At 55.8% G+C, this 24817-nt stretch overlaps 1 protein-coding gene across 6 annotated transcripts in view; it reads left to right on the plus strand.

Moving 5' to 3' along the window:
• Positions 1-13378: 13378 nt before the first annotated feature.
• Positions 13379-24817, plus strand: part of cfap43 (cilia and flagella associated protein 43) — a 145623-nt gene continuing 134184 nt past the window's right edge. For 3 of the 6 annotated variants that reach the window (XM_043712886.2, XM_087998806.1, XM_087998804.1), the window contains exons 1-4: positions 13379-13879; positions 18188-18441; positions 21057-21153; positions 23545-23712. In XM_043712886.2, coding sequence (XP_043568821.2) covers positions 13851-13879; positions 18188-18441; positions 21057-21153; positions 23545-23712 — 548 coding nt within the window. In that variant the 5' untranslated portion in view covers positions 13379-13850. The remainder of the gene's footprint in view (positions 13880-18187; positions 18442-21056; positions 21154-23544; positions 23713-24817) is intronic. The other 3 variants (XM_043712887.2, XM_087998805.1, XM_087998807.1) reach the window with 2 other exon arrangements.

Genomic DNA, 24817 nt, shown 5'->3' on the forward strand with positions numbered 1-24817 from the left:
TCCGGGATCTGGGATCTGTGGTCTGGGGTCTGGCTCTGGGGTCTGTGGTCTGTGGTCTGGGGTGTGGGGCCGGGGTCTGGGGTCTGGGTCCGGGGTCTGGGGTCTGGGTCCGGAGTCTGGGTCCAGGGTCTGGGGTCTTGGGTCTAGGGTCTAGACTCTTGTCCATAGTCTGGGTCCGGGGTCTGGGGTCTGTTGTCTGGGTCTGGTGTTTGGGTGGGTCAGGGTCCGGGGTCTGGGGTCTGGGGTCTGGGTCCGGAGTCTGGGGTCTGGGGTCTGGCTCTAGGGTCTGGGGTCAGGGACTGTCGTCTGGGTCTGGGGTCTGGGATCTGGGGGCTGGAATCTGTGATCTGGGGTCCAGGTCTGGGGTCTGGGGTCTGCGGTCTGTGTCTGGGGGTCTGAGGTCTGGGACTGGAGTCTGGGTCCGGGGCGTGGGGCCGGGGTCTGGGGTCAGAGTCTGGAGTCTGTGGTCTGGGACTAGAGTCTGGATCCGGGGCGTGGGGCCGGGGTCTGGGGTCTGGGGTCAGGGGTCTGGGTCTGGGGTCTGGGTTTGGGTCTGGGGTCCGGGGTCCGGGGTCTGTGGTCTTGGGTCTGGGGTCTGAGGTCTGGGGTCTGGGTCCAGGCTGTGGGGCTGCGGTCCAGGGTCCAGGTTCCGGGGTCTGGGGTCTGGGGTCCGGGGTCCGGGATCCGAGGTCTGGGGTCTGGGATCCGACGTCTGGGGTCTGGGTCTGGGGTCTGGGTCCCGGGTCTGGGTCTGGGTCCAGAGTCTGGAGTCTGGGGTCTGGAGTCTCTGGTCTGGGGTTCGGGGTCCGGTGTCTAGGTCTGTGGTCTGGGGTCTGGGTCTGGATCCGGGGTCCGGGGTGTGAGGCTGGGGTCTGGGCTCTGATTCCGGGGTCTGGGGTCTGGGGTCTGGGTCCAGGGTCTTGGGTCTGGGTCTGGGTCCGGGTTCCGGTGTCTGGGGTCTGTGGTCTGGAGTCTGGGTCTGGGTCTGGGTCTGGGTCTGGGTCTGGGTCTGGGTCTGGGGTCCGGGGTGTGAGGCTGGAGACTGGGGTCTGGTTCCGGGGTTCGGGGTCCGGGTCTGGATCCGGGTCTGGGGTCTGTGTTGTGGGTCTGGGTCTGGGGTTCGGGGTGTGAGGCTGGGGTCTGGGGTCTGGTTACGGGGTCTGGGGTCCAGGTCTGGATCCCGGGTCTGGGGTCTGGGGTCTGTGGTCTGGGACTGGGGTCTGGGGTTTGGGGTCTGGGTCTGGGGTCTGGGGTCTGGAGTCTGGGCTCTTGGTCTGGGGTCCGGGGTCTGGGGTCTGGGTCCGGGGTCCAGGGTCTTGGGTCTGGGCCTGGGTCCGGGGTCCGGTGTCTGGGGTCTGGGGTCTGTGGTCTGGGGTCTGGGGTCTGGGTCTGGGTCTGGGGTCCGGGGTGTGAGGCTGGGGTCTGGGGTCTGGTTCCGGTGTCCAGGTCTGGATCCGGGGTCTGGGGTCTAGGGTCTGTGGTCCGCTTCCGGGGTCGGGGTGTGGGGCTGGGGTATGGGGTCTGGGGTCTGGAGTCTGGAGTCTGGTGTCTGGGTCTGGGTCCGGGGTCCGGGGTGTGAGGCTGGAGACTGGGGTCTGGTTCCGGGGTCCGGGGTCCGGGGCTGGATCCGGTATCTGGGGTCTGGGGTCTGTGTTCTGGGTCTGGGTCCGGGGTCCGAGGTGTGAGGATGGGGTCTGGGGTCTGGTTCCGGGGTCCAGGACTGGATCCGGGGTCTGTGGTCTAGGGTCTGTGGTCTGCTTCCGGGGTTGGGGTGTGGGGCTGGGGTATGGGGTCTGGGGTCTGGAGTCTGGGGTCTGTGGTCTGGGACTGGGGTCTGCGGTCTGGGGTCTGGGGTCTGGGTCTGGGGTCTTGGTCTGGGTTTGGGGTCCGGGGTGTGAGGCTGGTGTCTGGAGTCTGGTTCCGGGATCCGGGTCTGGATTCGGGGTCTGGGATCTGGGGTCTGTGGTCTGGGGTCTGGGTCCGGGGTGTGAGGCTAGGGTCTGGGGTCTGGGGTCTGGTTCCGGGGTCCAGAGTCGGGGTCTGGAGTCTGGGTCCAGGGTCGGGGTGTGGGGCTTGGGAGTGGGTTCTGGGGTCTGTGGTCTGGGACTGGGGTCTGGGTCCGGGGTCTGGGACCGGGGTCCGGGGTCTGGGGTCTGTGGTCTGTGGTCTGTGTCCGGGGTCTGGGATCCGGGGTCTGAGGTCTGGGGTCTGGGTCTGAGTCTGGGTCCAGGGTCCAGGGTGTGAGGCTGGGGTCTGGGGTCTGGTCCCGGGGTCCAGGTCTGGATCCGGGATCTGGGGTCTGGTGTCTGTGGTCTGTGTCTGGAGTCGGGGTGTGGGTCTGGGGTCTGGGGTCTGGGGTCTGTGGTCTGGGACTGGGGTCTGGGTCCGGGGTGTGGGGCCAGGGTCCGGGGTCTGGGGTCTGTGATCTGTATACGGGTTCCGGGGTCTGGGTCTGGGATCAGGGTCTCGGGTCTGGGTCTGGTTCCGGGGTCCGGGGTGTGGGGCTGGGGTCCGGGGTCCAGGGTCTGGGGTCTGGGGTCCGGGTTCCGGGGTGTGGGGTCTGGGTCTGGGGTCTGGGTCTTGGGTCTGGGTCTGGGTCTGGGTCCGGGTCCGGGGTTTGTGGTCTGGGGTCTGGGGTCTGGGGTCTGGGTCCGGGTCTGGGGTCTGGCGTCTGGGTGTGGGGTTGAGTCTGGGTCGGGGGACTGGGGTCTTTGGTCTGGGTCTGTGGTCTGCGGTCTGGGTCTGGGGTCTGGTCTGGGTCTGGGGTCTAGGGTCTGGGGTCTGGGGTCTTGGTCTGTGGGCTGAGGTCGGGGTTCTGGGGTCTGGGGTCCGTGGAGTGAGGCTGGGGTCTGGGGTCTGGTGTCTGGGTTCTGGGTCTGGGGTCTGGTGTCTGGGTCTGGGGTCCAGGGTCCAGGTTCCGGGGTCTGTGGTCTGGGGTCTGGGTCCAGGGTCCAGGGTGTGAGGCTGGGGTCTGGGGTCTGGTTCCGGGCTCCAGGTCTGGATCCGAGATCTGGGGTCTGGGGTCTGTGGTCTGAGTCTGGGGTCGGGGTGTGGGTCTGGGGTCTGTGGTCTGGGACTGGGATCTGGGTCCGGGCTGTGGGGCCGGGGTCCGGGGTCTGGAGTCTGTGATCTGTGTACAGGTTCCAGGGTCTGGGTCTGGGATCAGGGTCTCGGATCTGGGTCCGGTGTTTGTGGTCTGGGGTCTGGGCCCGGGGTCCGGGTTCCGTGGTCTGCGTGTGGGGTTGGGTCTGGGTCGGGGGTCTGTGGTCTGGGTCTGTGGTCTGCGGTCTGGGTCTGGGGTCTGGTCTGGGTCTAGGGTCGGGGGTCTGGGGTCTGGGGTCTGGGTCTGCGTCCAGGGTCTAAGGTCTGTGGTCTGGGTTTGTGGTCTGGGAGCTGGGGTCCATGGAGTGAGGCTGGGGTCTGGGTCCTCGGTCTGAGTTCCGGGGTCTGGGGTCTGGGTCCGGGGACCAGGGTCCAGGGTCCAGGGTCTGTCTGGGGTCCGGGTTCTGGGGTCTGGTGTCTGGGACAGGGGTCTGGGTCCGGGGTCCGTGGTCTGGGGTCCAGGATCTGGGATCTGGATCTGGGGTCTAGGGTCCGGGGTTTGGGTCTGGGTCCGGGGTCTGGGTCTGAGTCAGGAGTCCGTGGTCTGGCATCTGGGTCTGGGGTCCGGGGTCTGGGGTCTAGGGTCTGGGTCTGAGGTCTGGGGTCTGGGTCCGGGGTCCGGAGTCTGGGGTCTGGGACCACAGTCCGGAGTGTGAGGCTGGGGTGTGGGTCCTGGGTCCGGGGTCCGGAGTCTGGGGTCTGGGACCACAGTCCGGAGTGTGAGACTGGGGTCTGGGTCCGGGGTCCAGGGTCTGGGGTCTGGTTCCGGGGTCCAGGGTCCAGGATCCGGAGTCTGGAGGACTGGGACTGGGGTCTGGGTACGGAGTCCGGGGTCTGGGGTCCGAGATCTGGGGTCTGGGACTGGGTCCAGGAGCCCGGGTGTGGGGTTTGGGGTCCAAGGTCTGGGGTCTTGGGTCTGGGTCCGGGATCTGGGGTCTGGGTCCGGGGTCTGTGGTCTGGGTCTGGAGTCTGGATCTGGGTCGGGGGTCTAGGGTCTGGAGTCTGGGGTCTGGGGTCTTGGGTCTGGGGTTTGGGTTCTGTGTCCGGGGTCCGGGGTCTGGTCCGGGAACCGGGGTCTGCTGTCTGGGTCTGGGGTCCGTGGTGTGAGGCTGGGGTCTGGTTCCAGGGTCCGGGGTCCAGGGTCTGGGGTCTGGGGATCCGGGGTCTGGGGTCCGGGGTCTGGGGTCTGGGACTGGGGTCTAGGTCTGGAATCTGGGTTTGGGTCCAGGGTCTGGGTCCGGAGTCCGGGGTCTGGGGTGTGAGGATGGGTCTAAGGTCTGGTTCCGGGTCTGGATCCGGGGTCTGGGGTCTGGAATCTGGGTCTGGGTCCAGGGTCTGGGTCCGGAGTCCGGGGTCTGGGATGTGAGGATGGGTCTAAGGTCTGGTTCCGGGGTCCGGGGTCCGGGTCTGGATCCGGGGTCTGGGGTCTGTGTTCTGGGTCTGGGTCCGGGGTCCGGGGTGTGAGACTGGGGTCTGGTTCCGGGGTCCAGGTCTGGATCCGGGGTCTGGGGTCTGGGTCCGGGGTCTGGGTTTGGATCTGGGGTTTGGGTCTGGGGTTTGGGGTCCGGGTTCTGGGGTCTTGGGTCTGGGTCCGGGGTCTGTGGTCTGGGTCTGGGTCTGGGGTCCAGGGTTCTGTGGTCTGGGTCTGGAGTCTGGATCTGGGTTCGGGGTCCGGATTCTGGAAACTGGGGTCTGTGGTCTGGGTCTGGGTCTGGGGTTCGGGGTCTGGGGTCTGGTTCCGGGGTCCGGGGTGTGGGGCTGGGCTCTGAGGTCTGGGGTCTGGGTCCGGGGTCTGGGATCTGGGGTCCGGGTCTGGGGCCCGTGGTCTGGTGTCTGGGTCTGGGTCCGGGGTCCTGGGTGTGAGGCTGGGCTCTGGGTCTGGGTCCTGGGGTTTGTGGTCTGAGTCCAGGGTCTGGGATCTGGGGTCCGGGTCTGGGGCCCGTGGTCTGGTGTCTGGGTCTGGGGTCTGTGGTTTGGGTCTGTGGTCTGGGTGCTGGGTCCGCAGTCCGGAGTGTGAGGCTGGGGTCTGGGTCTGCGACCAGGGTCTAGGGTCTGTGGGCTGGGGGCTGGGGTCTGGTTTCTGGGTTCTGGGGTCTGAGGTCTGGAGTCTGTGGAGTGAGGCTGGGGTCTGGGTCCTGGGTCTGGGTTCTGGGGTTTTGGTCTGGGGTCCGGGTCCGGGGTCTGGGGTCTGGGTCCAGGGTCTTGGGTCTGGGTCCGGGGTCCGATGTCTGGGGTCTGGCGTCTGTGGTCTGGGTCTGGGTCTGGGGTCTGGGGTGTGAGGCTGGAGACTGGGGTCTGGTTCCAGGGTCCGGGGTCCGGGTCTGGATCCGGGGTCTGGGGTCTGTGTTCTGGGTCTGGGTCCGGGGTCCGGGGTCCGGGGTGTGAGACTGGGGTCTGGTTCCAGGGTCCAGGTCTGGATCCGGGGTCTGGGGTCTAGGGTCTGTGGTCTGCTTCCGGGGTCGGGTGTGGGGCTGGGGTATGGGGTCTGGGGTCTGGAGTCTGGAGTCTGGGGTCTGGGTCTGGGTCCGGGGTCCGGGGTGTGAGGCTGGAGACTGGGGTCTGGTTCCGGTGTCCGGGGTCCGGGTCTGGATCCGGGATCTGGGGTCTGGGGTCTGTGTTCTGGGTCTGGGTCCGGGGTCCGAGGTGTGAGGCTGGGGTCTGGGGTCTGGTTCCGGGGTCCAGGTCTGGATCCGGGGTCTGTGGTCTAGGGTCTGTGGTCTGCTTCCGGGGTTGGGGTGTGGGGTTGGGGTATGGGGTCTGGGGTCTGGAGTCTGGGGTCTGTGGTCTGGGACTGAGGTCTGGGGTCTGCGGTCTGGGGTCTGGGGTCTGGGTCTGGGGTCTTGGTCTGGGTCTGGGGTCCGGGGTGTGAGGCTGGTGTCTGGAGTCTGGTTCCGGGATCCGGGTCTGGATCCGGGGTCTGGGATCTGGGGTCTGTGGTCTGGGGTTTGGGTCCGGGGTGTGAGGCTGGGGTCTGGGGTCTGATTCCGGGGTCCAGAGTCGGGGTCTGGAGTCTGGGTCCAGGGTCGGGGTGTGGGGCTGGGGAGTGGGGTCTGGGGTCTGTGGTCTGGGACTGGGGTCTGGGTCCAGGGTCTGGGACCGGGGTCCGGGGTCTGGGGTCTGTGGTCTGTGTCCGGGGTCCGGAGTCCGGGGTCTGAGGTCTGGGGTCTGGGTCTGAGTCTGGGTCCAGGGTCCAGGGTGTGAGGCTGGGGTCTGGGGTCTGGTCCCGGGGTCCAGGTCTGGATCCGGGATCTGGGGTCTGATGTCTGTGGTCTGGGTCTGGAGTCGGGGTGTGGGTCTGGGGTCTGGGGTCTGGGGTCTGTGGTCTGAGACTGGGTCTGGGGTCCAGGGTTCTGTGGTCTGGGTCTGGAGTCTGGATCTGGGTTCGGGGTCTGGGTTCTGGAGACTGGGGTCTGTGGTCTGGGTCTGGGTCTGGGGTTCGGGGTCTGGGGTCTGGTTCCGGGGTCCGGGGTGTGGGGCTGGGCTCTGAGGTCTGGGGTCTGGGTCCGGGCTCTGGGATCTGGGGTCCGGGTCTGGGGCCCGTGGTCTGGTGTCTGGGTCTGGGTCCTGGGGTTTGTGGTCTGTTGTCTGGGGTCTGGGTCTGTGGTCTGGGGTCTGGGTCTGGGATCTGGGGTCTGGGTCTGGGGTCTGTGGTTTGGGTCTGTGGTCTGGGGTCTGGGTGCTGGGTCCGCAGTCCGGAGTGTGAGGCTGGGGTCTGGGGTCTAGGTCTGCGACCAGGGTCTAGGGTCTGTGGGCTGGGGGCTGGGGTCTGGTTTCTGGGTTCTGGGGTCTGAGGAGTGAGGCTGGTGTCTGGGTCCTGGGTCTGGGTTCTGGGGTTTTGGTCTGGGGTCCGGGTCCGGGGTCTGGGGTCTGGGGTCTGGCGTCTGTGGTCTGGGTCTGGGGTCTGGGGTGTGAGGCTGGAGACTGGGGTCTGGTTCCAGGGTCCGGGGTCCGGGTCTGGATCCGGGGTCTGGGGTCTGTGTTCTGGGTCTGGGTCCGGGGTCCGGGGTGTGAGACTGGGGTCTGGTTCCGGGGTCCAGGTCTGGATCCGGGGTCTGGGGTCTAGGGTCTGTGGTCTGCCTCCGGGGTCGGGTGTGGGGCTGGGGTATGGGGTCTGGGGTCTGGAGTCGGGAGTCTGGGATCTGGGTCTGGGTCCGGGGTCCGGGGTCCGGGGTCCGGGGTGTGAGGCTGGAGACTGGGGTCTGGTTCTTGGGTCCGGGGTCCGGTTCTGGATCCGGGATCTGGGGTCTGGGGTCTGTGTTCTGGGTCTGGGTCCGAGGTGTGAGGCTGGGGTCTGGGGTCTTGTTCCGGGGTCCAGGTCTGGATCCGGGGTCTGTGGTCTAGGGTCTGTGGTCTGCTTCCGGGGTTGGGGTGTGGGGCTGGGATATGGGGTCTGGGGTCTGGAGTCTGGGGTCTGTGGTCTGGGACTGGGGTCTGGGGTCTGCGGTCTGGGGTCTGCGGTCTGGGATCTGCGGTCTGGGGTCTGGGGTCTGGGTCTGGGGTCTTGGTCTGGGTCTGGGGTCCGGGGTGTGAGGCTGGTGTCTGGAGTCTGGTACCGGGATCCGGGTCTGGACCCGGGGTCTGGGATCTGGGGTCTGTGGTCTGGGGTCTGGGTCCGGGGTGTGAGGTTGGGGTCTGGGGTCTGGGGTCTGGTTCCGGGGTCCGGAGTCGGGATCTGGAGCCTGGGTCCAGGGTCGGGGTGTGGGGCTGGGGTCTGGGGTCTGGGGTCTGTGGTCTGGGACTGGGGTCTGGGTCCGGGGTCTGGGACCGGGGTCCGGGGTCTGGGGTCTGTGGTCTGTGGTCTGTGTCCGGGGTCCGGGATCTGAGGTCTGGGGTCTGGGTCTGAGTCTGGGTCCAGGCTCCAGGGTGTGAGGCTGGGGTCTGGGGTCTGGTCCCAGGGTCCAGGTCTGGATCCGGGATCTGGGGTCTGGTGTCTGTGGTCTGGGGTCTGGAGTCGGGGTGTGGGTCTGGGGTCTGGGGTCTGTGGTCTGAGACGGGGGTCTGGGTCCGGGGTGTGGGGCCGGGGTCCGGGGTCTGGGGTCTGTGATCTGTGTACGGGTTCCGGGGTCTGGGTCTGGGATCAGGGTCTCTGGTCTGGGTCTGGTTCTGGGGTCCGGGGTGTGGGGCTGGGGTCCGGGGTCCAGGGTCTGGGTCTGGGGTCTGGGCTCCGGGTTCTGGGTCTGGGGTCTGGGTTTTGGTTCTGGGTCTGGGTCCGGGGTCCGGGGTTTGTGGTCTGGGGTCTGGGGTCTGGGGTCAGGGTGTGGGGTTGAGTCTGGGTCGGGGGTCTGGGGTCTGTGGTCTGGGTCTGTGGTCTGTGGTCTGGGTCTGGGGTCTGGGGTCTGGGTCTGTGGGCTGGGTTCTGGGGTCCGTGGAGTGAGGCTGGGGTCTGGGTCCTGGGCTGGGTTCTGGGGTCTGGGGTCTGGTGTCTGGGTCTGGGGTCCAGGGTCCAGGGTCCGGGGTCTGTGGTCTGAGGTCTGGGTCTGGGTCTGGGTCCAGGGTCCAGGGTGTGAGGCTGGGGTCTGGGGTCTGGTTTCGGGCTCCAGGTCTGGATTCGAGATCTGGGGTCTGGGGTCTGTGGTCTGGGTCTGGGGTCGGGGTGTGGGTCTGGGGTCTGTGGTCTGGGACTGGGATCTGGGTCCGGGCTGTGGGGCCGGGGTCCGGGGTCTGGGGTCTGTGATCTGTGTACAGGTTCCAGGGTCTGGGTCTGGGATCAGTGTCTCAGGTCTGGGTCCGGGGTTCGGGTTCTGTGGTCTGGGTGTGGGGTTGGGTCTGGGTCGGGGGTCTGTGGTCTGGGTGTGGGGTCGGGTCTGGTCTGGGTCTAGGGTCTGGGGTCTGGGGTCTGGGTCTGCGTTCAGGGTCTAGGGTCTGTGGTCTGGGTTTGTGGGCTGGGAGCTGGGGTCTGGGGTCCATGGAGTGAGGCTGGGGTCTGGGCCCTGGGTCTGGGTTCCGGGGTCTGGGGTCTGGGGTCTGGGTCCGGGGTCCAGGGTCCAGGGTCCAGGGTCTGAGTCTGGGGTCCGGGTTCCGGGGTCGGGTGTCTGGGACAGGGGTCTGCGTCTGGGGTCCGTGGTCTGGGGTCCAGGATCTGGGGTCTAGGGTCCGGGTTTTGGGTCTGGGGTCTGGGTTCCAGGGTCTGGGGTCTGGGTCTGGATCTGGGGTCCGGGGTCCGGGGTCTGGTGTCTGGGACAGGGGTCTGGGTCCGGGGTCTGGGGTCCGGGATCTGGGTCTGGGGTCTGGATTTGGGTCCGGGGTCCGGGGTCTGGGTCCGTGGTCCGGGGTCTGGTGTCTGGGGTCTGAGTCCGGGGTCCGGGGTCTGTGGTCTGGGTTCGGGGTCTGGGTCTGAGTCAGGAGTCCGGGGTCTGGCGTCTGGGTCTGAGGTCCGGGGTCTGTGGTCTAGGGTCTGTGGTCTGCTTCCGGGGTTGGGGTGTGGGGCTGGGATATGGGGTCTGGGGTCTGGAGTCTGGGGTCTGTGGTCTGGGACTGGGGTCTGGGGTCTGCGGTCTGGGGTCTGCGGTCTGGGGTCTGCGGTCTGGGGTCTGGGGTCTGGGGTCTGGGTCTGGGGTCTTGGTCTGGGTCTGGGGTCCGGGGTGTGAGGCTGGTGTCTGGAGTCTGGTTCCGGGATCCGGGTCTGGATCCGGGGTCTGGGATCTGGGGTCTGTGGTCTGGGGTCTGGGTCCGGGGTGTGAGGCTGGGGTCTGGGGTCTGGTTCCGGGGTCCGGAGTCGGGGTCTGGAGTCTGGGTCCAGGGTCGGGGTGTGGGGCTGGGGTCTGGGGTCTGGGGTCTGTGGTCTGGGACTGGGGTCTGGGTCCGGGGCCTGGGACCGGGGTCCGGGGTCTGTGGTCTGTGGTCTGTGGTCTGTGTCCGGGGTCCGGGATCTGAGGTCTGGGGTCTGGGTCTGAGTCTGGGTCCAGGGTCCAGGGTGTGAGGCTGGGGTCTGGGGTGTGGTCCCAGGGTCCAGGTCTGGATCCGGGATCTGGGGTCTGGTGTCTGTGGTCTGGGGTCTGGAGTCGGGGTGTGGGTCTGGGGTCTGGGGTCTGTGGTCTGAGACTGGGGTCTGGGTCCGGGGTGTGGGGCCGGGGTCCGGGGTCTGGGGTCTGTGATCTGTGTACGGGTTCCGGGGTCTGGGTCTGGGATCAGGGTCTCTGGTCTGGGTCTGGTTCTGGGGTCCGGGGTGTGGGGCTGGGGTCCGGTGTCCAGGGTCTGGGTCTGGGGTCTGGGCTCCGGGTTCCGGGTTCTGGGTCTGGGGTCTGGGGTCTGGGTCCGGGGTCCGGGGTCTGTGGTCAGGGTGTGGGGTTGAGTCTGGGTCGGGGGTCTGGGGTCTGTGGTCTGGGTCTGTGGTCTGGGTCTGGGGTCTGGGGTCTGGGTCTGTGGGCTGGGTTCTGGGGTCCGTGGAGTGAGGCTGGGGTCTGGGTCCTGGGTCTGGGTTCTGGGGTCTGGGGTCTGGTGTCTGGGTCTGGGGTCCAGGGTCCAGGGTCCAGGGTCCGGGGTCTGTGGTCTGAGGTCTGGGTCTGGGTCTGGGTCCAGGGTCCAGGGTGTGAGGCTGGGGTCTGGGGTCTGGTTTCGGGCTCCAGGTCTGGATTCGAGATCTGGGGTCTGGGGTCTGTGGTCTGGGTCTGGGGTCGGGGTGTGGGTCTGGGGTCTGTGGTCTGGGACTGGGATCTGGGTCCGGGCTGTGGGGCCGGGGTCCGTGATCTGTGTACAGGTTCCAGGGTCTGGGTCTGGGATCAGGGTCTCGGGTCTGGGTCCGGGGTTCGGGTTCTGTGGTCTGGGTGTGGGGTTGGGTCTGGGTCGGGGGTCTGTGGTCTGGGTCTGGGGTCGGGTCTGGTCTGGGTCTGGGGTCTGGGTCTGCGTTCAGGGTCTAGGGTCTGTGGTCTGGGTTTGTGGGCTGGGAGCTGGGGTCTGGGGTCCATGGAGTGAAGCTGGGGTCTGGGCCCTGGGTCTGGGTTCCGGGGTCTGGGGTCTGGGTCCGGGGTCCAGGGTCCAGGGTCTGAGTCTGGGGTCCGGGTTCCGGGGTCGGGTGTCTGGGACAGGGGTCTGCGTCTGGGGTCCGTGGTCTGGGGTCCAGGATCTGGGGTCTAGGGTCCGGGGTTTGGGTCTGGGGTCTGGGTTCCAGGGTCTGGGGTCTGGGTCTGGATCTGGGGTCCGGGGTCCGGGGTCTGGTGTCTGGGTCCGGGGTCTGGGGTCCGGGATCTGGGTCTGGGGTCTGGATTTGGGTCCGGGGTCCGGGGTCTGGGTCCGTGGTCCGGGGTCTGGTGTCTGGCGTCTGGGTCTGAGGTCCGGGGTCTGGGGTCTAGGGTCTGGAGTCTGGGGTCTGGGACCGCAGTCCGGAGTGTGAGGTTGGGGTCTGGGTCCGGGGTCTGGAGGTCTGGGACTGGGGTCTGGGTACGGGGTCTGGGGTCCGAGATCTGGGGTCTGGGACTGGGTCCAGGGACCGGGGTGTGGGGTTTGGGGTCCATGGTCTGGGGTCTTGGGTCTGGGTCCGGGATCTGGGGTCTTGGTCCGGGGTCTGTGGTCTGGGTCTGGAGTCTGGATCTGTGTCTGGGGTCTAGGGTCTGGTGTCTGGGGTCTGGGGTTTGGGTTCTGGGTCCGGGGTCTGCTGTCTGGGTCTGGGGTCCGTGGTGTGAGGCTGGGGTCTGGTTTCAGGGTCCGGGGTCCAGGGTCTGGGGTCTGGGGATCCGGGGTCTGGGGTACGGGGTCTGCGGTCTGGGACTGGGGTCTGGGTCTGGAATCTGGGTCTGGGTCCAGGGTCTGGGTCCGGAGTCCGGGGTCTGGGGTGTGAGGATGGGGTCTAAGGTCTGGTTCCGGGGTCCGGGTCTGGATCCGGGGTCTGGGGTCTGGGGTCTGGGTCTGGATCTGGGTCCAGGGTCTGGGGTTTGGGGTCCGGGTTCTGGGGTCTTGGGTCTGGGTCCGGGGTCTGTGGTCTGGGTCTGGGGTCCAGGGTTCTGTGGTCTGGGTCTGGAATCTGGATCTGGGTTCGGGGTCCGGGTTCTGGAGACTGTGGTCTGTGGTCTGGATCTGGGTCTGGGGTTCGGGGTCTGGTTCCGGGATCCGGGGTGTGGGGCTGGGCTCTGAGGTCTGGGGTCTGAGTCCGGGGTCTGGGATCTGGGGTCCGGGTCTGGGGCCCGTGGTCTGGTGTCTGGGTCTGGGTCCGGGGTCCTGGGTGTGAGGCTGGGCTCTGGGTCTGGGTCCTGGGGTTTGTGGTCTGTTGTCTGGGGTCTGGGTCTGTGGTCTGGGGTCTGGGTCTGGGATCTGGGGTCTGGGGTCTGTGGTTTGGGTCTGTGGTCTGGGGTCTGGGTCTGGGATCTGGGGTCTGGGGTCTGTGGTTTGGGTCTGTGGTCTGGGGTCTGGGTGCTGGGTCCGCTGTCCGGAGTGTGAGGCTGGGGTCTGGGTCCGGGGTCCGGGGTCTGGGGTCTGGTTCCGGGGTCTGGGGTCCAGGATCCGGAGTTTGGGGGTCTGGGACTGGGGTCTGGGTACGGGCTTCGGGGTCTGGGGTCCGAGATCTGGGGTCTGGGTTTGGGGTCTGGATCCGGGGTCCAGGTCTGGGTTCGGGGGAAAGTGAGGGCTGCAGATGCTGGAGATCAGAGCTGAAAATGTGTTGCTGGAAAAGCGCAGCAGGTCAGACAGCGTCCAAGGAACAGGAGAATCGACGTTTCGGGCATAAGGCCTTCTTCCTGAAGAGGGGATTATGCCCGAAACGTCGATTCTCCTGCTCCTTGGACGCTGTCTGACCTGCTGCGCTTTTCCAGCAACACATTTTTAGTTCTGGGTTCGGGTCCGGGGTTGGGTTCCAGGGTCCGGGGTTCGGGGTCCGGGGTCCGAGGTTCGGGGTCCGGGGTCTGGCTCTGGGTCCGGGGTCCGGGGTTCGGGGTCCGGGTTCGGGTTCCAGGGTCCGGGGTTCGAGGTCCGGGGTCTGGCTCTGGGTCCGGGTCGGGGTTCGGGGTCCGGGGTCCGAGGTTCGGGGTCCGGGGTCCCGGGTCCGAGGTCCGAGGTCCGGGTCTGGGTCTGGGTCTGGGTGTGCTCCGGGACCCGGTCCCGGGGGTGACTTCTCCCGATGGTCACCCTCCGGTTGTTTACGTCCTCGGCGGCCCGTTGTCATGGCACTGCCTTCCAACCAATAAGAACCAGCTTTAACGCTGGGTGATCACTGAAGGAACCTATCACCTGGTGTTTCCCTGTCACTAGGCAACGGCTGGAAGCCGGACCTGGGAGACAATAACGGAGTGAGGGAGAGAGATAGAGTTTAGAGAGGGACAGACAGACAGACAGACAGACAGACAGATAGATAGATAGATAGATAGATAGATAGATAGATAGATAGATAGATAGATAGATAGATAGATAGATAAGGGAAGGAGAGAGACAGAGAGGAAGGGAGATGGTGAAGTATTAAGAGAGAGAGGGATGAAATAGAGAGTAAGGTAGTGAGGGAGACAGAGGGAGAAACATAGTGAGGGAGTGTGATAGTGAAGGAAGGGGATAGTTAGGGGATATCATTTAGACAGGGAATGAGGGAGATGGTGAAAGAGAAAGTCCAAACAGGGAATGAGGACGAGAGAGTAAGATAATGAAGAGAAGTGAGAGGGAGAGATATAATGAGTGAGGGAGCAGTGTGATTTAGATAGGGAATGAGGAAGAAAATGTAAGAAGGAAGGAAATAGAGAGAACAGTGAAGTGGAGACTACTGAGTGACCCATTCCACTCTTTGGCCAATAACCCTGGTTCAAGGCAAGCTTTGGTCAGGACAAGGGGTGGAGATGGACAATGCAGACTCTCTATCTGTCAGGTGAGTCCTCAATCGCAACCACAAGGAGACCTTGTTTGCAGTTTCTACCTAAAAATAAATTATGAAAGAATATCTGCAAAACACTGAAGGAAGGCCTGCATGATTATGCAACATTTGACTCATTGAGCTAGAATCTGTCACATTTGTGTCATTTCTGATGTTGTAACTCACTATGTGTCTCCTCTCCTTTCACTCTTTTTGCCTTTTCCCATGAAAGTAAAATTAAATTCTAAGTTCTAGGGGTATTCATGCAACACTAGACCCTTCCCTCTATACAATTTCATGCCATGACCTCATCCTGCGTTATACCCTGGATCATCCTTCAAACTTCCATCCCAATCATAACCCCTCATAATTTTTTCACACTCGCTGGTTGCTTCTAATAAGGTCTGAAGAAATACTTAATGGAACAAGGGAAAAGATGAAGGATTTATTAATTAGGGAGTAATTGGGTGTGACTTGGTTGTAAGAATGCAGGGAGCTAGTGGGCTTTGTGGTACAGTAGTAATGTCCCTATAGCTGAGCTAGGTCTCCACAAGAAGCTAGGTTCAAGTCCCAACCTGCTCTAGAGGTATATAATAGTATTTCTGTGCAGGTTGATGAAAAATTATCTATGGGAAGCTATTATTCAGTGGGATGTAAGTTTTAAGAAGTGTGGTTAACTGAAATAAAACTCTTATGTGAAAAGTGTGGTTTTTGACTTTGTTTAAGTACAGTGTACATTTGGAATATAACAATGGTAACAGAAAGCAGTTGAGTCAAACTATAAAGTTTTGTGGTATGATTATCCATTCTGTTTTCTGAAGAAGGGCATTGTGACCAGTGGAAGAATGAAGTTACAACGTAGACCTAAATTACCTCTTTACTGAAGAGAAAACAAGCTAAGGACGTACTGCTTTTGTTAACATTTGAAGCAGGATGAGAACCAAGGTGATTGCTATTCAGAATTGGAGCCTGGTGGTTTGAACATGGATGAAGTTTGGACAGATTGTTAACTTTCATGGATAAAATTTATCAAAAAGATGATAAATTGGCTGCTTCTGAGGCATGATCAGATTTTGACAAATCTGGAAAGACCGATGTACTGAAAATGGAATTTATTAGATTGTTTGAAGTCTGCTGCAATTTGATTTGAGAATTCCTTGATCTCTATTGGCACTTAAGTTATTGAACTGTGACAAAGTATCAAGTATGGACAGATTCCTAGTTTTTGACGGGAGTGAAATTTGTAGATAAACATATATTATAATATGACAGAAAGTGGAGGATATAATGTTAGCAAATTAGCGAGACGATCTAAACACAGGTCGTAAGGGACAATATGAAAGGAGAACTGTACCAAATAGAAATGAGGATAGAAATGCAATGATAATTTTGAGAAGCAAGAAAAGTTTGAATTTACAACAAATGAACCCCAGAAATGCTCAAGGTGTAATCCAATTGATGTTTTAGTTGTGATTCAAAGTACCATTATGCCACAAATTATCACAAAGGGTATAATAAAGCATTCAAAACTATACCTGGGATGGAAGATCTGGAAAAAGAAGATAATGACACAGATCAAAGAGAGGACATTGTATTGGTCACAAGAAGTTTCAGCCCATTGATGAAAATGTTGGTGGCAAAGTTTTTCAGTTGTGCAATATTAGACAGAATGTAGGAGCAAATTACAACAGATGCTGGAACCTGTATTGAAAACAAAAAATGTTGGAAATCACAACAGTTAGACAGCATCCATGGAGAGAGAGCAAGCTAACGTTCGAGTCTAGATGACTGTTCATCATAGCTGACATGAAGTATGGATGGAACAGCATTTATACAATGGTAGAGGGTGTGGAGTTGAAACTTTATTGCTGGAACAGCACAGCAGGTCAGGCAGCATCCAGGGAACAGGAGATTCGACGTTTCGGGCACAGGCCCTTCTTCAGGAATGGAGGCCCTTCTTCCTGAAGAAGGGCCTGTGCCCAAAACATCGAATCTCCTGTTCCCTGGATGCTGCCTGACCTGCTGTGCTGTTCCAGCAATAAAGTTTCAACTTTGATCTCCAGCATCTGCAGACCTCACTTTCTCCTAGAGGGTGTGGAGGGTGTGGAGTGCTGGGGAGAAAAGGCGTTTGATAGTGCAGATTAAATGACCAGATTATGAGAATTGCAGAACAATGATGTGTCTAACTGCCAAACAGGAAAAAAACAGACAGTCCCACTGGAGTTGAGGGAAGGGAGAGAGGACATGGTGACAGAGAATGTAAAACAAGTAAAGCTAAAAGAAAGGGCAGGAAAGGGAGTGGGTTCACAATCTGAATGTGTTGTACTCAATACTGAGTCCAGAAGGCTGTAAAGTGCCTAATCTGAAGATGAAATGTTGTTCCTCCAGTTTGTGCTGTGATTCATTGGAGCATTGCAGCATGCTGAGGGCAGACAAATGATCATGCGAGCATGGAGAGGTTGGACTGAAGGGTCTGTTTCCATGCTGCACATCTTTATGACTCTATGTTAAATTTGTATCAATAAAAATCTGGGAATTTAGAAAAGCCAGCCAAAATTTGTTTGCTTGTTGAATAAAACCCATCTGATTCTTTAATGTTCTTTAGGGAAAGAAATGTATTGCCACTTCTGCCTAGTCAAAGGAGTGGATATGGGCACCCACATAGGTCCCAGGTGTGCCTGCCTCTTTATGGGGTATGTGGAACAATCTTTGCTCCAGTCTTACACTAGCACCCTCCCACAACTCTTTTTCTCGGTACTTCATTGACTGTTTTGGTGCTGCTTCATGTTCCTGTCTGGACCTTGAAAAATGTGATCATTTTGCCTCCAATTTCCACCCTTCTATAACTTGCATAAGGTCCTTCTCTGACACTTCTCTTCCCTTCCTTGATCTCCCTGTGTTCAAATGACTGGCTATGGGAAGGTTGGGGTTATACTTGCGCATGGACTGGAGGTGTTCTGCAAAGCGGTCAGCCAGTCTGCATTTGTTTTTTGCAATGTAGAGTCGGCCACATTGGGTGCAGCGAATGCAATACATCAGATTAGAGGAAGTACAGGTGAAATGCTGCATCACCTGGAAAGACTGTTTCGGGCTTTGGATGGTGAACAGAGAGAAGGTGAATTGGCAGGTGTTGCATCTTCTGCGGGTACATGGAAAAATGCCATGGGAAGGGAGTAAGGAATTGTGTGTTTCCAGAGGGAAGGCTTCTGCAAAATGGGAGGGGCAGTGAAGGGAGGATGTGTTTGGTGGTGGCTATCTGCTGGAGTTGTCTGAAATGGAGAAGAATGATCCTTTGAATGCAGAGGCTTGTAGGATGAAAAGTGAGGACAAGGAAGATCCAATCACTGTGTTGTGAATGATGGGAAGGGGCAAGGGCAGAAGCAGCATTTAGGTCGGATGTGGTTGAGGGCCCTTCAATCACAGTGGTGGGAAACCACAGTTATAAAAGATGGAAACCATGTTAGCAGTGCTATTTTGGCATCATCAAAACAGATATGACATAGGCAAAGGAACTGGGAGAATGGGATGAAATCCTTGCAGGATGTGGCATGTGAAGAGCTGTAGTGTAGATAGCTATGGGCGTCAGTGGCTATGTAGTGGATGACAGTGGACATTTTATTCCTCGAAACGGAGACAGAGAGGTCAAGGAAGGGAAGAGAAGTGTCAGAGAAGGACCTTATGCAAGTTATAGAAGGGTGGAAATTGGAGGCAAAATGATCACATTTTTCAAGGTCCAGACAGGAACATGAAGCAGCACCAAAACAGTCAATGAAGTACCGAGAAAAAGAGTTGTGGGAGGGTGCTAGTGTAAGACTGGAGCAAAGATTGTTCCACATACCCCATAAAGAGGCAGGCACACCTGGGACCTATGTGGGTGCCCATATCCACTCCTTTGACTAGGCAGAAGTGGCAATACATTTCTTTCCCTAAAGAACATTAAAGAATCAGATGGGTTTTATTCAACAAGCAATCAAATTTTGGCTGGCTTTTCTAAATTCCCAGATTTTTATTGACACAAATTTAACATAGAGTCATAAAGATGTGCAGCATGGAAACAGACCCTTCAGTCCAACCTGTCCATGTCAACCATGGTGGGATGTGAAGCCATGAGCTAGAGCATTAGCCCTGGATTACTAGCCTCATGTCACTGCCATCACAGAGGAAGTGTACTGGTTGCTGAAGTTCCTGAGATGTGCCTGGGAATGTTTTTATTACATTAAGGCATATTCTTATTGGTTAAGGTGGAGTGCAAGTGAGGGACCATTAAGCATTTAGTTTGACTGGGCTGCAGGTCTGTTCATTTTCGCCTTTTATATCCTTCAGGTGGGTGAAAGGTTACACACCACAGAAGGTGCTTTTTGTGAACAATAACACAATATGTTACCCTTGTGGAAACTTTCTGATCTTCATGGACATAAACACAAAGAAGGAGAAGGTGCTGCAATGCGAGAATGGGAGTATTGGAGTTTTCACGACCAACAGTACCAAAAGTATTGTTGCCTTTGCAGAGCAGCGGTTAAAGCCATTCATAAATCTGTACAGCTTTCCTGAGCTGACCAAGACTTCTGTCCTCACGGGTATGTGCTGTTACTCTTCAAAATCAAGCATTCAACAAATGGTCTTGGTATAAATGCATTAAGCTCCACGTGCTTTTGTGATGTTACACATATGCTTTACACCACAATTACAGTGATAGAGTGCATGGCAGCAGAAACAATCAAACTGTGGAAACTTCACTGGCTTTGAAAGATTTTCAAGGCATCAGTCTGCAGCACATTCTGTAGTCTCTCCTACTATGTATATTGTATGATAATCCCGAGTTTCAATCCTGTTATGTTTCAACTTGACTTCATTTCCCTTTCATGTCCCTTTATTATTTGCTAGCAAAGGCTTTGTTTACACTAAATTTAATGCATACTATACCTGTTAATATGCCTCATAGGGGTAGCACATTGGAAAAGAAGCCCTGCTATTTCCAGAATCGGACAAAAATAGCAAGTAAGAAGAATCCCCAGTTTACCTATTTTTTTAGACCCAGGTTGACAGAAAGCATGGGTCAGGTTGCTGTACTTAATGATAACTGCTACCTATTACAAATAAATAGATTCTAACTACAGATAAACAATTATGAACAATTGACACATAACTTTACTAATTAGAACTCTAACCCACTTGTAAAACTCCCCCTCTATACACATACACAGACAGACACAAAAAAGGGGGTGTTATGGTTGGAGAGAAAGACTGGGGAGAGAGTCCATCACTTCCTGGTCACATGGTTTGCTAAGGTGATCATTTGGCCAATCTGAACCCTACTTCTTGATCTTCCTTTTCAGGTACTTTCATGTTTTTTTCCCCCCCAGGAGGACAGGGTGACTGGTTCACACTTGTTAAAATCACTGATTTATTAATTACAGGTCACAATTTACAGCAACTGATGAGGGGAAATAAACTAGCTATTTTCAGGCTTGAGATGCTTGTAACTTTGAGTGAAACAGCTTGTTTCCTTGCAGAGGTCCGATGGTTCTGATCTGAACATTCATACACCCAAGCTGTTTAATTATCTGGGAGCCAATCACATAGTTGCTGAATGTAGGAAGCTTTTGTTGTCAATAACTGGTCATAAGTCCAGAGACCAATTGGACATTTGTTGCTAGCCGAAGCTCTATTCATACACAATCCCCTAACTTCAGCTTGTCTCTAATGAGACTTTCTGCATTGCTTAAAGCAATAACTACGTAAATAGCACTTTCAATTAGTGTCAGGTAACTTGCTTTAAAAGTGCCATAATCCTTTGCTGTTAAAGCAGTTCTTTTCCCATTTCAGACCATAATCAAAATGTAGATAAATAACAAGTTACCATTTTTAAACTGACCTGGGAGTGTTTGATGGGGACAGTGCAGGCAGTGGTTTACTCTATCTAACCCCATGTTGTACCTGCCCTGGGAGTGTTTGATGGGATGGTGTAGAGGGACCTCTACTGAATATCAAACTCTGTTGTACCTGCCCTGGGAATGTTTCATGGGGACAGTATAAGGCTATAAGATGTAGGAGCAGAAGCAGGTCATGCAGCCTATTGAGTCGACACTGCCATCAATTAGATGATGGTTGATCTGATAATTCTCAACTCCAATTTTTTGCCTTCCCCTCCCAACCCCTGATTCCCTTACTGAACAATGCCAGTATCTCTTTTCTTCGATACGGGGCCCAAAACTTCACAGAATTCCAGTTGTGGTCTGACTAGTGCCTTATACAGTTTTAGCAAAACCTCCCTACCTTTATACTCCATTTCCTTTGAAATAAGCAACATCATTCCATTTGCCTTTTCTATTTCCCACTGAACTTGGATGCTAACTTTTGGGATTCATGATTGCGGATTCCGAAATCACTCTGTTCCGTAGTGTTAGAATATAGAACAATACAGCACAGAACAGGCCCTTAATGTTGCACTGACCTGTGAACTATTCTCAGCTCGCCCCCTACACTATCCCATCATCATTGTTTTTTTTAGAATATAGCTTAGATTCCCTACAGTATGGAAACAAGCCCTTCAGCCCAACAAGTCCACATCAACCCTCCGAAGAGTAACCCACTCAGCCCCATTCCCCTACCCTATATTTACCCCTGACTAATGTACCTAACACTATGGGCAATTTAGCATGGCCAATTCACCTGACCTCCACATCTTTGGATTGTGGGAGGAAACTGGAGCACCTGGAAGAAACCCACGCAGACACGGGGAGAATGTGCAAACTCCACACAGACAGTCACCGGAGGCGGGTCCCTGGTGCACTGAGCCACCGTGCCGCTGGAATCTTTATCCATTTAAATAATATTCATCACCTCTATTCTTCCATCCAAAGTGCATAACCTTTCATTTCCCCTCATTGTATTCCATTTGCTAAGCTATTACCCACTCGCTTAATCGGGGTATATCTCTCTGCAGACTCTGTGGCATGATTACCACTTGTCTCCCCACCCACTTTTGCATCATCTACAAACTTGGCTATACTGTAGTACATGTAGGGGGAGCTTTAATCTGTATTTAACTCCATGCCCCGTGCTTATTTGCTGCTGTTTTCTGATGTGCAAGTGACGTTATATTTTTAATTTCTCACATTCTTAAAGTTGATGAACATGAGTGTCACAAAAACCAGGAGGTTCTCATGATGGTAGTTGTTCTGTTTTGCAGATGGGGCGGAGTTGGACTACATGCTTCTGGAGTTCAGCTACTCGGGCTTCTATTTTGCCAGCTTCTCCTCTCTCCCAGAATTCAATCTCACCATCTGGTAACTTACCTGTTACAGATATTGACTTTTGCTTCACAACGCTGTGAGAATGTGGTGCAGGTTATCAGAGATAGTTGAGGCATATTGTATAGATACTTTGAAGGAAAACTAGATGAGCACATGAGTGGCTAAAAGAATTCACTGATTTGCTGACAGGAGACTTATATGGGTCTAATGAATCATAGAATGTCCAGCACCAAAATAGCCTACATAATCACACTTACTGCGCTAGAACATAGAACATAGAAAAATACAGCGCGTACAGGCCCTTTGGCCCTCGATGTTGCGCCAATCCAAGCCCACCTAACCTACACTAGCCCACTATCCTCCATATGCCTATCCAATGCCCGTTTAAATGCCCATAAAGAGGGAGAGTCCACCACTGCTACTGGCAGGACATTCCATGAACTCACGACTTGCTGAATAAAGAATCTACACCTAACATCTGTCCTATACCTACCACCCCTTAATTTAAAGCTATGCCCCCTCGTAATAGCTGACCCCATACGTGGAAAAAGGTTCTCATGGTCAACCCTATCTAAACCCCTAGATAGGTGGCCTGGCTCCCCAATATAGAGGAGGCCACATCGGGTGCAGCGGATGCAATGAATGATGTGTGTGGAGGTGCAGGTGAATTTGTGGTGGATATGGAAGTAGGAGACAGGCCGCCTACTTGCAGAATGTTTCAGAGAACACCTCTAGGACACCCGGACAAACCAACCCAACCACCCTGTGGCTCAACACTTCAACTCCCCCTCCCACTGCACCAAGGACATGCAGGTCCTTGGACTCCTCCATCGCCAGACCATAGCAACACAACGGTTGGAGGAAGAGCACCTCATCTTCCGCCTAGGAACCCTCCAACCACAAGGGATGAACTCAGATTTCTCCAGTTTCCTCATTTCCCTCCTCCCACCTTGTCTCAGTCAAATCCCTCGAACTCAGCACCGCCTTCCTAACCTGCAATCTTCTTCCTGACCTCTCTGCCCCACCCCCATTCCGGCCTATCACCCTCACCTTGACCTCCGTCCACCTATCGCATTTCCAACGCCCCTCCCCCAAGTCCCTCCTCCCTACCTTTTATCTTAGCCTGCTGGACACACTTTCCGCATTCCTGAAGAAGGGCTCATGCCCGAAACATCGATTCTCCTGTTTCTTGGATGCTGCCTGACCTGCTGCGCTTTTCCAGCAACACATTTTCAGCTCTGATCTCCAGCATCTGCAGTCCTCACTTTCTCCTTTTTGCTCTAGAGCATCCCTAGTGTAGTAAAATCAGGTGTACACACTTGTAACTATACATTATTAGGTTTTGTTAAACCTAGCTACATACACAGAATACATAATTTGCAACCCTACAGATGACGTTGAGGGAACATCAATTTGTATCTAAGCCCATGTTGTACCTGCCCTGGGACAGTTTGGGGTCAGTGCAGATGAAGCTTTTCTCTGGATCTAACTCTATGCTGTCCCTGTTTTAGGAGCGTTTCAGAGCTTTACTCTGAATCTAATCCCAGCTATAACAGCCCATGGAAATGTTTGATGGGGATAGTGTAGAGGTAACTTTACTCTATAGTTAATTCTCTGCTGTGCCTACTCTGGGAGTGTTTGATGGGGTCAGTGTAGAGGGAAATTTATTTCAACCATGTGCTATACCTGTTGGAGAGGGTTTTGAGGGGAGATGTGTATGGGTTGGTGGTTGTGGGTGTGGGAAGCAGTGTCAATAGGAAAAACAAAGAAGGAGTATTACTCTGCCTCTGACCTTGTTTGGTATCTCATAGGATGGTGAAATGATCAGATTAGTGTCTTACAAACATTGTGCATTATAAATGTTTTCCTTCTTTGATAAGTCTGAATGGTTAAAATTAAGAATCTTACATGAAATTGAATAAAGATCATGTGCAATGATTTCACCTTTAGTCTGTAATATTCTGTATCAGCCTTTGCATACTACTGCAATAACAAGTTTGCCTCTGCAGCCTGATTTTGTGTTTTAATTTAGTTGTGTTCTTTATGATGTCCTGTTACACATGGCAATCTATGAATTTGATGTCAAGACAGGAAGAATTGTATATATCATGGTATGTGCTAAACAATCTAAGTGCTGCTTTGTGCCTAAGGGTCAACAAGCAGCAGTGACTAGTCATGCCTGCTGTGATAAATCTTTCCTTTCCCAGTCCTGTTGGCAGTAGGAGCATGGGATTGACTTGTGCTCACCCTGGCTATTTTCCAGCGGCTACACTTCTGCAAAACTCATATTCAGATCTGAAGTTTGCGGCTGTGAAAATCTGACATCTTCAACATTTTGGTTTCCCAAACTTTTGCTATTTGAAATAGTTGGGAAGGAATGTCAGCTTCATCTGTTAATCTGTTTTTATTGCTGTCAATTTTAAGGAACTGGAAGGCAAACGTTCGTCTTTGTAGCGAGTCTATTGTAGGCATGCAGCCTACTGTTCTGAGTTTTAACCCAGTGAACCAGCTCCAACTGTGTCTGGCCAGTGAGGAGCGCCTGTTACTGTGGAATATTGAACGATGTGATGACTTTCACCTATTAAAGCGCATGTAAGTGGCATGTACCAAAAGTAGTAATTACTGCTTTATCAAAAGCACATTCTACCGTAGTTATCTAGGCATCTAGAGTGTCCTATTTCAATAACACAAAGAAATGAATACTTTTATCCAGCACCTTTCACAATACCAGGATATTCAAATGTGCATTATAGTTATTGGGGTTCTTTTCAAATGTCTTCACTTAAAACATTCTCCCCGTGTCTGCGTGGGTTTCCTCCGGATGCTCCAGTTTTCTCCCACAATCCAAAAATGTGCAGGTTAGGTGAATTGGCCGTGCTAAATTGCCCGTAGTGTTAGGTGAAGGGTTAAATGTAGGGGAATGGATCTGGGTGGGTTGCGCTTCGGCGGGTCAGTGTGGACTTGTTGTGCCGAAGGGTCTGTTTCCACACTGTAAGTAATCTAATCTAATCTAAAATGTAGAAAATATGGCATACAGTCTGTGCGCCCTACAACAGCGGGCAACTGTGTGGAGTTTGCACATTCTCCTTGTGTCTGCGTGGGTTTCCTCCGGCTGCTCCAGTTTCCTCCCACAATCCAAAGATGTGCAGGTCAGGTGAATTGGCCATGCTAATTTGCCCATACTGATAGGTGCATTAGTCAGGGGTAAATATAGGGTTGGGGAATGGGTCTGGGTGGGTTACTCTTCGGAGGGTCGGTGTGGACTTGTTGGGCCCAAGGGCCTGTTTCCATACTGTAAGGAACCTAATCTAAATCTAAACAGCAAATATAATAATGATCATTTCAACTGTGAAATGCTCTTAAAGGGATAGGTATTGATCAGGATATTAGTTTGTATTTTGTAAAATAGTGCAATAGGACACATTATGCCAACCTGAGATAACAATGGGGCCTCAGTTTAATGCCTGATTTGACACTGAAAGCACTTCCTCTGTACTACAACACTGGAGTGTAGACCTGAAATACAACGGACAAATATAACTTGCAGCTTCCCTTACTGAGGTTTGACCGGATCTATGTTAAAGGTATTGCATTCCTACTTTCCAAATTGGCTTTTGTAAAACAATCTGGAAAAAGATGTATAAGATAAATCAATGCAAAACAGCATTCAAATGGAGATTGAGAGGGTTCAGATTTA

Source organism: Chiloscyllium plagiosum, unplaced genomic scaffold (assembly GCF_037043375.1).
Source record: "Chiloscyllium plagiosum isolate Xiang-an unplaced genomic scaffold, Cpla_swu_hap1 HiC_scaffold_22, whole genome shotgun sequence".
NCBI classification, from domain to species: domain Eukaryota; kingdom Metazoa; phylum Chordata; class Chondrichthyes; order Orectolobiformes; family Hemiscylliidae; genus Chiloscyllium; species Chiloscyllium plagiosum.